Here is a 13,743-nt window from a genome sequence, read left to right on the forward strand (position 1 = left end):
AATTAGAAGAGATAAGGCTAAAGGAGAAGGTTTTTGAGTTTTAGAACATTTGTGTGAAGAATGAGAGGTTCTCTTCTTTCAAACCTAATTGTTATCTCTAGGAGGAATTAGATCATCTAATTCTAAAGTATCAACTAGATGCCTCTCATAATCTTATAGTTTTCAATTTAATTGGGTAGAAATTGTAAGTTATTTGAGAAGAATCTCCATTATTAGGTTCTTCCTTTATTCAAAGGGTAGAAGAAACTAAATTGGTTGATTATTTATCTTTTTCAAGTTATCAATTTCAATTTGTTTTCATTGTAAGCTTCCGGCTTCTCATCATTTGGTATCAAGAGCTTTGGTTGGATTCTCAAGGGAAAGTGGTGATTGGTGATGATACTTGTTCTTGAGGTGAACACTACTAATCTCTTTAACAATATTTTGGGTTGATTTTTATGTTCTTTGATAGTATTTTCAAGTTGGGTTTTTCAATCTTATATTGATTTCACTATGGTTTACAAAAGAGAAGTTAATTTGGGTAGGATTCATTCAAAGGATGTGTTAATGAATATTGTACATGAAGTGTTTGATGATATGTATCTAAGAATGGGAGAAATTTGTGAAGAATATTATTGGAAACTTGTAAGTCTTCGTAACCAAGAAAGTATTCTACCTAATGATTGTGATGATGTAAGTGAACTAGATGTATCAATTTTGGTTGGTGGATATGAGGATGAACAAATTGCCCATAAGGTGTTTGATGAAATACCTCCACCAAGATTTGGTTTCTCTTTAAACTATGAAGAAGGTGAAACTGCTCACAAGGTGTTTGATGAAATGTCTTCACCAAAATTTGATAGTTATTTGAGTCATGGGGAAAGTGAAACAGTGGGTGATCTTCCAACCTATCAAGATGGCATGAATGTGGATCAAATATTTTATTATTTTACTATCATGGACCAAGTGTTGTCATGTAAGAATCAAGAGAAAGAAGAATACAATCCTTTGTGTTCAATTTTTGGTGAGGTATTTAATGGTAATGAAGTAAAAGATTTTGGTGTACCAAGGTATGATATTGAATTGGAAAATGCTATGTTAGATGCATCTCGAGAACAAATTCAAGTATGTGAACCGACAATTACCGGAAGCAAGCCTTCACTCAAGCTACAACAAAATGGAAAGTCAATATATATTAATCCAATTTGGGCTTTCGTTAAGGACAAGTTCCATGGATTTCGTTACCGTGTAAGGTTGAGAGAAATGCTTGGTGTTTCTTTACTATTTTGAGATGTGTTTAACCATGACCTCAAAATGCTACATTTGGTAAGTAACTATAATGGAAGGTGTAGAGGTAGAATTGTCTTCAAGCAAGGAAGAAATTCAAGCACTAATGGAGAATATGCTTTGAAGAATTCGTGGACGAATTTGTTCAAACAAGGGGAGGATGATGTATTTACAAACGAATAAATACTTGGTGTGTCATTACTACTTGGGGATGCTCTCTACTATGACCACAAAGTGCTACATTTGGTGAGTAAATACAATGGAAGGTATAGAGGTAGAATTGTCTTCAAACAAGGAAGAAGTTTAATCACTAATGGAGAATATGCTTTGGAGAATTCGCTGACGAATTTGTGCAAACAAGGGGAGGATGATGTATTTACAGATGAAGAAATACTTAGTGTGTCTTTACTACTTGGGGATGCTCTCAACGATGACCACAAAGCGCTACATTTGGTGAGGAACTACAATGGAAGGTGGAGAGGTAGAATTGTCTTCAAGCAAGGAAGAAGTTCAAGCACAAATGAAGAATACGCTTTGAAGAATTCGAGGACGAATTTGTTTAAAGAAGGGGAGGATGATGTATTGTGGATGTCACATATCGATATTGAAGCACCATTTATAGTCCATACTAGAATTACTTTGAATATGCCAAATATGCCCTTGGTGCTAGTATAAATTAGAAGAGATAAAGCTAAAGGAAGAAGTTTTAGGGTTTTAGAATATTGTGTGAAGAATGAGAGTTTCTCTTCTTTCAAACCTAATTGTTATCTCTAGGGGAATTAGATCATCTAATTATAGAGTATCAACTAGATGTCTCTCATAGTCTTATAGTTTCCAATTTAATTGGGTAGAAATTGTAAGTTATTTGAGAAGAATCTCCATTATTAGGTTCTTCCTTTATTCAAAGGGTAGAAGAAACTAAATTGGTTGATTATTTATCCTTTTCAAGTTATCAATTTCAATTTATTCCAATTATAAGCTTCCGCTTCTCATCACTAATCTAGCAGCAGTAACCAACTTCAACTCAACTTTATCATTCAATCAAACCTTGAATCATGCTGTGTAACCTTTTCTTTCTTTAACAGTGTTTTTTTTAACAAAATGTTATAAAATGTCTCAAGTTTCCATTATAGAAATAAAAAAAAAAGAAAAAAAAACGAATAAAGAAGAAACTAGCTAGACACCAACATAATTAAGAAGACAAGTTCAATAGCCAAACTTCGACTATGTGCAAGGCCCTACTCTTTCTTAAGCCTTGAGCTTCTTTGCCCAGCTAGCCGAATATGAATCCAGAAGACTAGTCTGGTGAGTAAGACAAGGTGGTGGTGGAGCTGATGATTGAGGGTGAATCTAAGTTTCTGGCATCGCTGCATAAGGGGGTGAGGGTCGAAATTCATTGGAACCAGAACCACATACCGGATCAGATATAGATTTCATTTGTCCATACTTACAAACTCATTCGCTTGATTTATAAAGGGATACCACTATTATTTGGGGTGATACCAATGCATATAGGACAAAAAAATATTAATAGATCCTGACCGTCGAATCACTCAATTAGTATCATCCCCGCTAATAGTGGTATCCCCTCTATAAATCATGCACATTAGACTCACAACTCTAAAGTTAATACTCTCGTAAAATACTTCCTGGCTGCTGGCTGAAGGAATACTCCGAACGCAATTCCCATTTGCACGAGGTTAGTGACGTATATACAAGCTGACCTATACCGGGTTGCCTATGTGCATTGCTGGTACTAGTAGGGATGAAATTCTTGGGCAGACCGACAACTACTTCGCAAAATTTACAGTTGAAGAATACGGTTATTTCTTTGACGAAGAAGCTAACAGAGTATGGAAAAGCTGGAGAATTACAGAAAGCCATGAATCTGTTTGAAGAAATGCCACACAGAAATCAAGTTTCTTGGAATGCAATGTTAACTATACTTCTGCAATCAAACAAATTCATCGAAGCAGAGAATGTGTTCGAGAAAATGCCCCTAAGAAACTCGACATCTTACACTACCATGATTGCCGGCTTATCAAGGTCGGGGTTTGTAGCTGAAGCGCGCAAGGTATTTGATTCGATCCCAGTTCTTGAGCAAAATGTATTTTCATGGACGGCTATGATTTCGTCTTATACACATAATGGACAGCATTTTGATGCTCTTAAACTTTTTTCAATCACTTGCGGAGAGTTTTTTCCATGGATATTACCGAATTCATTTACTTTTAGTACTCTTCTGAAGTCATGTTTAGATGTAGGGTCACTTGTGATGGCAATGCAGTTACATGGTTTGACAGTAAAGATATTGAATGAACAAGACAAAGAAAATGTTTACGTTCAAAACTGTTTGGTTGACTTGCATAGCAAATTGGGTAATCTGGGTGATGCAGAGAACGTTTTCAATGGGTTAATGTGGAAAGACTTGAGTACCTGGAATGTTATGATGGATGCTTATGCTAGAAATCTTATGATTGATAAAGCTCTTGTAATTTTCGATTCCATGGAAGAAAAAGATACGCTTTCATGGAACATTATGATCTCTGGATTTGCAGAATGTGGTCGTGGGATTGAAGCTCTTGATTTCTTTCTCCGCTTGTGTAGGTTACAAGGACCAGGTACATACCCTAATTCATCAACTTTTACGATCGCTCTAACTATATGTGGTACGTATTCTATGCTCAACACTGGGATACAACTACATGCATGTGTACTAAAGCATGGGCTCACTGAGGGTTATAGTTATACGGGTAATTCATTGATTAACATGTACATGAAATGCGGATCCATTGAAGAGTCAGAAAAACTGTTTTATGAGATGCCCAGAAGAGACGTGATCTCGTGGAATTCACTCATCTTAGGTCTTGGGCAGAATGGGCTTTCTAAGAAAGCAATAGAAATTGGAGAAAAAGCACTAAGTTTGGGTATCTATAACCACAATACGTTTACTGCGTTGCTAACAACTTGCAGCCATGGAGGATTAGTTGACGAAGGGATTGAGTATTTTGGTGCCATGAGTAAAAGTTCTGGGATTGAACCATTTTTGGATCATTATGTTTGTGTGATTGATATGCTAGGAAGGGCAGGTAAAGTAGTCGAAGCACATGATTTCCTACGTAAGATGCCCATCTCACCGAATGCCATAGCATGGTCAACTCTTCTCAATGCATGCTTGGTTCATGGGAACAAGGAGATTGGGGAAGTTGCAGCTCGTGAGCTTCGGATTTTGGAGCCAAGTAATTCTGTAAGTTATGTGATGTTGGGAAATCTATATCGCAAAACAGGTCATTTTGAAGAATCTAGGCAGATTTTGGAATTGATGAACAAGATTGATTTGAAAAAGGAAAAGGGCATTAGTTGGACTCTTTAAATACAAATTACATATACAGAGATGCGAATTTTGATGACTACTTATTATCTGGAGATGGTTACATGATTATGTTATCTAGCATGATAGTGGGACTTGGTTTATACTGGTAATCTAATAAGTTGCTCTGGCTCCATGGTTAGGTATCATTTCCTCGTTCAAGCTTGTGATCCCGCTGATGCTCTTAGAAGATGTCAATTGACTTGAGAAAGGTTCAGATTCAGTTTGATAATAACCATCAGAGAAATCCGAGATCAAACCTTGAATGTCAAGTTGAATATCAATGGGCAGAAGAGGAGCACTAGCATCCCCTAAGAGATATTGCACTATCTTTCTCATGCTAGGTCTGTAGTTTGGGTTGGGATGCAAACATAACAAACCGAGTCCAAGAACAAGCTTTGCTTCGTCCGGGTTATATAAATCCAATGCAGGATCAACGGCTCTCATTAGCTCTCCTCGAGAATGCAGTTCTCTAACCCAATCAACCAAAACCAATTCTTGGGCATTCTTCTGAGGCTCAATGGGTCTTCTACAGCAAACCACTTCCAGCATAAGTGCGCCGTAACCGTACACATCCGTGCTTGTTGTAGCTTTCCCAGTTTTGGTCAGCTCCGGAGCTAGGTACCCGAGAGTTCCTACAATATGGGTTGTTTGAGGATTGATGGTGTGACCAGAGATCCTTGCAAGGCCGAAATCTCCTAGCTTTGGGTAGAGATCTGCATCTATGAGGATATTGCTCGGCTTTACATCGCGGTGCACAATTTTATGTTCACATTCTTCATGCAGATACAACAAAGCTTGGGCTACTCCTATCAGGATCTGACATCTCTGTTCCCAGTTTAGTGTTTTCTTCTGGTTATTGCTGAACAACATATCGTCAAGGCTTCCATTTGGGATATGATCATAAACCAGAAGAAGCTCATCTTTCATTCTGCACCAACCGTGCAACTGAACTAGGTTCCGATGCCTAAGCCTTCCCATAGTCATTATCTCTGCCACAAATTCTCTCATCCCCTGCCTCGAGTCTTGCGCCACCCTTTTAATTGCCACCTCAAGTCCTGTGCTAGGAATAATTCCTTTGTAAACGCTTCCGAATCCTCCACTGCCTATAAGGTTTTCCTCTCTAAATTCCCTGGTTGCAGCAAGGAGCTCGGAGAACTTGAATCTTCGAGCTCCGTACTCAACTTCCCACTCTTCTAAGGACTCATCAGCAGGCTTCCTCCACCACACCACCTGAAACGAACCGCAGGTCACCAGCAAAAATAGAGTTATGCAAGCTAAAGCAATTCCAACTTTGAAACCCTTCTTATGACCCACCACATTTCTGGATTTCTTAAAAATTGGAACTTTCGAAGGATCTAAATCTTCAGCTCTTCCACCAATCCTAAAGCTCCAACCATGTATGTTATGTGAAGCAGAGAGCACACCTGTTGACGCAGAGAAGCCAGTATACATGTACTCATTCATTAACGGTGTAAGGTCGATTGCAGAAAGGATCAACGGCTGATTTGGCTTTGGAATTCCAAGAGGAGATATAGTTACTGTAAGTAACTTTTTCTTTCCGTTGTATTTAATCCATGCTTGAATAAGATCTCCGCTCTTGAGATTGACAGATTTGTTATTATGTCCGTCGAAATATTTTGCAGGTTCGGATACATTAGAGACCAAGCTTCCTATATCTATCCCAACGTGATTATCATTGATGTCATTAAGATCAAGACTTTGAACAGTATCAAACTCCACACCAACTATCCGAGTTGAGAATTCAGCAATGCTCGTCTCGTTTGGAAGACCTAAGTACTGGTTTCGAAGAGAATTCTTGGGTTCTTTAGTTGACGAAATTACAAATGCCAGTCCATGACCTCCTAGTCCAGGGTACTTAGGTATAGCTGAGAATATAAATGTGGTGGCAAAAGAGAAAACGAAAGAATAGGTTGAATTCTCCTTGAATGGCAGAGGATGCGGATAGAATGAATGACCGAGGATCTTACAAGTATCATTAGTTAACTCTAGAATGCCGTTGGAGGTTACGCGTGAAGCTCCTGATAGGCTCATGTTTGCATGGAGGAACCCATTGTAAGTAAAACCATATTCTGAAGTAACAAATTGAAAGAAAAAGATTTGCAAGAAAATCCAAAAAGCTTTACTTGCCATATTTTCCGACCTTGATGCTAATTTAGTTGGTAGGTTTGTTCTTCTTTTATAAACGGTGTAGCATGCTATAAGTAGTTTGAATTGTGGTCAGCGAAGCGGTATTTAAGATGCATTCAGATGGAGTGAAGTTAATGTCAACACATTGATGCACTGGAAAGGAAAAACTGTCTTGTCTGTGGTCCAGGATTTCAAGTGTTCTTGAAACTTGAAATGCTTTCCAGAAAGGAGCTGAAAAACTGAACTTGGATAAAATCTTAACCTTACTGTACAACTAGGTTGTTAAAAATGGCAAGTGGATATATCAGAAAACTGGAACTCAGAAACGAAAAACTATCCATCAGTACAAAATCTAAGGGAGTTTTCTTGAAGACTATGCAGACTCTAAAATCCAGATGAACGGAAATCAATATATTTGCACATGGGTTGAATCTGAGTTCTACCATTTGACTCTGATGCAAATCGACATGGCTTTTCTCCGCAATCCCAAGTAGGGGTGCACATATCCTACCCTTAACCGCCATTTCTACCCTATCCGCCACTGTTTTGTCCGTACCCTATCCTACCCGTCAAACGGCGGATAGGGTGATGGTTAAAGATTTCTTACCCGCCATTAAATAGGTAGGGTGACGGGTAAAACTCGAAATTATCCTACCCTACCCGCCTACCCGCCTAATATCTGAAAAGACTAAATAGTCCTTTCATTTTTTTTTCTCCTGCGTAAATTTTTGTTGTTTTCATCGATATCAGGGGTAAAAAGCTAACATGTTTTTGCTCTTCCTTCTTAAGTTCTTATCTTTCTTCTTCTCCCAAATCAAATACACACCCCATACCTAATCAAACACACAAAATACTTCCTCCCAAATCTATCAGAAGAAGTGGAGTACTCATTCGATTGAATTCTTAACGAAACCCCTTTCTCCTGTTATTGCTCCATCTCCGTGTAAAGAGGAATACAACGGGTAAATTGGATTTTGTTTGATTAATTGGTGACTCTGATATGTCTACTAATTTCATACTCTGCATGTTTATAAAATCATCTCCTTTGAATTGATTTATGGTCTCCCTCTCGCCACACTACCCTTCTAGTATCCGCATCTTCACTGCTAATATCATTTCAATGGTTTTCTGTTTTGTAGAGTAACGATTTAATCGCAGGAGGAAAAAGCAAGAGAACCAAAAGGATAGCACCAACATCCGATGATATCTACTTGAAACTTCTTGTCAAGGTATAAATTTAGAAACCCATTTCTGCAGTTCTTATTGTTTTCATATTCTCACTTGAAAATCTCATTAGATGTTGTATTTTGGCTCTGTGATTGATTTAGTTGTTTCTCTCGATCAGAAATTAGGGATTTGGTCATTTGTAAACTGATTGATAAATTGGATCTTCATGATTTCTAGCTAAAACCCATGTCTTTAAATGTATACATTTTCAATATTTCAAACAATTTCAGTAAGATTTTGATTATTTGACTTTGAACCCATGTCTTTAAAAGAAATTGCTGCTCTTCAGTTGTTTAGTATTTGAAGAAATTATTTGAGAAATTAACATGCATGTTAACTGATTGATGAAATTTCTCATAGGAATTTGTTCCACATGGAGGACGAGTTTTAATGGGATTCGTAATTGGACATTTGTTGATTTTGGGCTAAGGATTCTTTACAAAAAAAGTAAGGTTAGAGTCTTGATTTCCTTCTTATTACTGTAATTGATTTTGAAATTCTTGTGAATTCCTTACCACCCACCAATTCCAGTTTTGCCTGCACTCTCACCAAACAAGATGGTAATTAGAATTTTTAAGCTTGTAGTCTGTACTCCATTTATTGTCTGCTAATTGAGTTCTTCGTCATTTATCTATAATTACTTATTCGAATATGCATCTTATTGGTAGTATCGTTCATCAATGGCTTCTTTCAAGCAGTTCTTCTCCTTGCCCATCTTATGATCACTCTCATCTTTGGTTTCATGTTGGTCTCCTCCTTTGTTGATGCTGGCAGAGCTTAAACTTGTTGCAGGGTAAATGACACCACCACTTAATCAACATTTGTTGATTATTAATTTGATTCTGGTTTTGAAAAATTTAGGTTCTTATTCTTTTCTGCCCTTAATTTTGTGCAGGCTTAGTGTGGGAAACATGGTTGAGATTACAGAAGTGATGTCAACGAGACCTCCTATTCCCTCTCAAGCTGCATCTCAATCTGTGCAACGAAGGGCCAGTGCGGTTGCATCTTCGCCACCTCCACCTCCACCATCTTCTCAACCTGAGGTCAGAGAAAGTATGAAGCGGAAGAGAACATCTTGGGTATGGGATCATTTCGAAAGGAGTGTTGATGAAGCTGGTATTACATGGGGGAAGTGTAACTACTGTGAAGGTGGTAAATATAAGGCTGGTGGTAAGGATTATGGAACATATAATTTGAACTGGCATTTGACTAAGTGTCAGAAGTATTTGGGTACAGTAGAATCTGCACAGCCTAGCAATTTGGGAGATCAACAACGTATGTGTGTGGGGATACGTTTTGTCAAGAAGCATGTAGGAGAGCCTTGATAAATTTCATAATCACAGATGAACAATCTTTCCGAATGGTTGAGGGTGAAGGGTTCATAGCATTTTGCAGGTATCTTGATCCGAGGTTCAAACTTCCATCTCGGATGACCGTCTATCGTGATATATGCAGGTTGTTTGTGACTGAAAAGGCCAAGTTGGTGAACTATTTCAAGGTGAACAAGGTTAGAGTTTGTCTCACAACAGATACTTGGACGTCCATTCAGAACTACAACTACATGGTAGTTACTGCCCACTTTATCGATGACCACTGGAAATTACACAAAAGAATCATATGTTTTTTTTAATCACTAGTCATGGAGGTGAACATATTGGAAGAACATTGGAGAAGTGTTTGATCGAGTGGGGGCTTGAAAGAGTGTTCACCATCACTCTCGACAATGCATCTGCAAATAAAAAAGCAATAGAATATGTCAAGGAGAGAGTTGTCAGTTGGGGATCATCAATTGTTGGAGGTAAACATTTGCATGTCAGATGTGCTGCCCACGTATTAGCTTTAGTTGTTAAGGATGGGTTGAAGAAGTATAATACTTCAGTGGAAAGAATCAGGTCAGTGGTTAAATACGTCACAGCCTCTCCTGCAAGGATGAAGAAGTTCTTAGAAGCTGTATTTGACGAAAGAATTGAGTATAAAAAGGGATTAATATTAGATGTAAAAACAAGATGGAACTCCATTTTTTTGATGTTGGATTCCGCGGAAAAATATGAAAAAGCCTTTATAAGGCTAGCACGGTCAGATAAAGCATTTCGTGAGAGGTTTATCTTCGATATTCCCGATGAACCAGAAATGGGTGTTAATATTGATGCTATTGACAGTACAGATGTTCCCGATGAATATGAATCTACTTCATCTGATTCTGATGCTCCTGAAGAACCCGTAGATGGTCGGAGAAAAGCCAATAAGAAAAAGCCTCGTGTGCATGCTCCTGAAAAGTATGATTGGGCTAATGCTCGAGCCCTAGTTCAGTTTTTACAGGTATTTTATCTTTCTTTATCAACCATTTTAGAACTGATTGCATGAAACAAAACAAGGTCTGAAACTTAGAGCTGATTGCATGATACAAAACAAAGTCTGAAACCAGTAGATGGATTGTAGACTGCGATAGTCAAGGTGGTTAGTCTTAACTTTTGTTGATTACTCGTTGAATCTTACCTCGTCTGTCACTTGTCAGTGTTTGTTGATTGCTCATTCCAAGTGTTTGTGTTTGTGATTCTGTGTCTTGTTAGAATAACATAGTTTGAATGGTACAGGCCCTGCAGGGTCTTATTATTGTACATGGTTTAATATGCATTTTCAACTGGAGCAAATTTATTGCAAGTTTTGCTATGACAACATCCATCTCTATGGACGCAACGGTCGATGACAATTAGTACTGTATCTACAGGTATTTTTTGAAGCCACTGTTGAGTTTTCTGGTTCTACATATGTCACTTCGCATACATTTTTTGCGGAAATTTGTGATGTACGTGGAGAGTTAAATGAATGGAAAAAAGCTCATTTTGATCCTCACTTAAGCCATATGGGTGAGAAGATGTTACTTAAATACAACAAGTATTGGGGTGAGTATAAAAACATGAATCCTTTATTGTTTATTTTTGTGCTTCTTGATCCAAGAGAAAAAGAACGTGGACTGCAAGTAATACTAGAAGACTTGATTGTGCATGATATTCCTTGGATGAAACAAAGATTGGTAAAAAAATTGGTTAGATAAAGTGAAAGAGGATTTTAATGAATTATATACAGCTTATAAGGCAGAATATGCAGGTGTAGGAAGTGTGTTAGCCTCGTCAGAATCTGTAGGTGAAACTGGTGGTAGTCCTAGTCAAGAGAGCTCTAGTTCTAGTTCTACGTTACATAGAAAGAGAAGATATAAGGCCCATAGAGAAGAACGTAAAACCCAGTTGTCTACAATGGAGGATTTTGACAAATCAGAGGTGGAAAGATACTTATCAGAGCAGATTTCCTCACCAACAAAAGACAAGAAAGAAGGTTCAAAGTTTGATATATTAACTTGGTGGAAAAGCAATGCTGCAAGGTTTGATATTATGTCACTTATAGCAAGAGACATACTTGCTATTCCCGTCTCTTCAGTTGCAAGTGAATCTGCTTTCAGTACTGGAAAGCGAATACTTGGTCATTTCCGTAGTTCTTTAAGACCCCGAACTGTGGAAGCATTGATTCTCCTACAGAACTGGTTGAGGACGCCGATTGATATGGATCCATCTACACTAGGAGCTGAAGAGAAGGAGGATGACGTCTTAGAGTCAGGTATACAACTTTCCTACATTGATTCTCCTACATTTGTCAAGTCTCTGCTGTTTTCAGTTTCTTAGAATATAGTATAACCATATGTATATTTCCATTAGTAAGTATACTGAGACCTCTTAATCAACATTTGTTGGTTCTCCTTCGGTGCAAGGATTTCTATTTTATCATGTTGTTGTAATCAAGTGCCATGTAACTTGAAGTCAGAATTGCTTTACAGTTCGTGGTGCCTAAATCAGATCTTTTGATGACTGTAAAGGATGATTCAAGCATATAAATGCATTGTATTGTATTAGGTGTTGTAGAACTACTTTTTTTTTGAAGTATAGTTGCTATCTCGAACTCATAGAATTTAGCAATTTCCTAGCCTCTTATTTTGTCTTTCAAACATTAACAGATACAAAACTTGTTGTGATATTATTACTTGATTTTGGTATTATGACTGAACTTTGCATCAAATCATTCACTATTATGACTGAATCTAACAAGAGATAACTTGTATGCAGATTTATTTGGTGATCTTAGTACTTATTCCATCATCGTAGATGATGATTGAAGAAGAAGGTCAATATGAAGAGCTTTTGGTGATGATATTGTTATATGAAGAACAAGGTCACGTGAAGAACATGGAATTGGGCTGGGATTCATCGTCTATTTCAAAAAGAATAGAACTCTTTTCTTGAGAATACTTTTGTTTGTACATTTTTTATGGTTATACTTTTGTTTCTTGAGAATAGAACTTGTTCAGAGTCTGAACTTCAAACTTCAGAAAGTCATGGAAAAAAAAAACGGTTATACCCGCCACCCTACCCTACCCGACCTGCCAGAGAATGGGTTGGGTAGGATCTTACCCGTTTAATGGCGGGTAGGGTGGCGGGTAAAATTTTTCTTAACCGCCAGTAAACGGGTAGGGTGGCGGGTATAGGCCATATCCTACCCACCCTACCTGTTGTGCAGCCCTAGTCACCACGCACCAGGCTCTTGAGCCCATGTAATAATCTTGGCTAAGCTAGTTTATTCTCAAACTTAGTCGTTTCTAATTCCTAATGTCTCTTTCATGATAGACGGTCGAGATTGAAGCTAATAATAAATCCTAGGAACTTGTTCTACCTATAAAAGGGACACAATAGCCATCAGTATTGTGTCTAAGATTCATTAGCTTAGCAGCATCAGCAGATGTGTCCGAGAATGGTGAACCCAAGAAACAATTACATTAGACCTCCTCTTGGTAACGCTAATGGCGCAATAATTGCTCCCTATCTGCCTGTTCCTCTTGGACCTTTCGGGTATGGAATGGGAAATCCTGGTATGCCATCTCCAGTTTATTTTGTTTCTGATCCTCTTAGGGGTGTACCCTTCCTTCCAGCTGCTCCATTCCCTATGTTTTTTCCTGGCGCAGACCATAATTTATACTCCACAATAGCGAAACAAATAGAATACTACTTCAGCCCAGTATATCTACGCAATGATATTTTCCTGAACCCTGATTTTGGGCATACCTAAATCTTTCTAGGCATATCTAATAAAGACAAAAAAAGATGTGAAATAACAAAATCAGAAGTCCCCTTAACCAATTTTTTTTAATGACAAATCTGCCCTTTTAGGATTAGTGTTAATACTAATGATTAGTTAAAATAATTCTGATTAGTGACTAATGATTAGTGATTAGTGATTAATTTTAAGATTATTTAGTTATAAATTTGTGTACATGAAAAATTTTGAGTAAGAAAAAAAAGTTCGATTTTTTGGAGAAGAAGAAGGGGAAAATGAGAAAAAAGCTTGTATGTGATTCAATGGATGAGGAGGGTACACTTCTATCCTATGTTTAATCTCACTTTTGTAGCTTAAAATCATAAAAAGTTTGTGTTTTTTCACTAAAGTTCGGCGAGTCTGGAATATGTTCGGCTTAATATATGATGTAGTTTTGTAGTGGTAAGTAAAGTGTTCGTTGCTCGGACTTGAAAAGATTTTTAAAACAAAAATATATACAAAATTTGTCACAGGATCATTAGATACTAGGACTCAGGATTCCACCAATTCTTATACTCATGCGAAACAACTATTAATTCTAGACAATTATAGCTTATATTGATAACAAATATCGACTCTTTTCTTTGCGA

At 37.6% G+C, this 13,743-nt stretch overlaps 2 protein-coding genes across 2 annotated transcripts; one reads left to right on the forward strand and one right to left on the reverse strand.

Moving 5' to 3' along the window:
* Positions 1–3,031: 3,031 nt before the first annotated feature.
* On the forward strand, positions 3,032–4,639 carry LOC113359918 (pentatricopeptide repeat-containing protein At4g02750-like). Its single transcript, XM_026603481.1, has one exon. It carries the CDS (start codon positions 3,032–3,034, stop codon positions 4,637–4,639), a length of 1,608 nt encoding a protein of 535 aa, XP_026459266.1.
* Positions 4,640–4,721: 82 nt separating this feature from the next.
* Positions 4,722–6,854, reverse strand: LOC113359919 (L-type lectin-domain containing receptor kinase IV.2-like). Its single transcript, XM_026603482.1, has one exon. It carries the CDS (start codon positions 6,788–6,790, stop codon positions 4,751–4,753), a length of 2,040 nt encoding a protein of 679 aa, XP_026459267.1. The 5' UTR covers positions 6,791–6,854; the 3' UTR covers positions 4,722–4,750.
* Between the last annotated feature and the right edge of the window lie 6,889 nt (positions 6,855–13,743).

Source organism: Papaver somniferum, chromosome 3 (assembly GCF_003573695.1).
Source record: "Papaver somniferum cultivar HN1 chromosome 3, ASM357369v1, whole genome shotgun sequence".
NCBI classification, from domain to species: domain Eukaryota; kingdom Viridiplantae; phylum Streptophyta; class Magnoliopsida; order Ranunculales; family Papaveraceae; genus Papaver; species Papaver somniferum.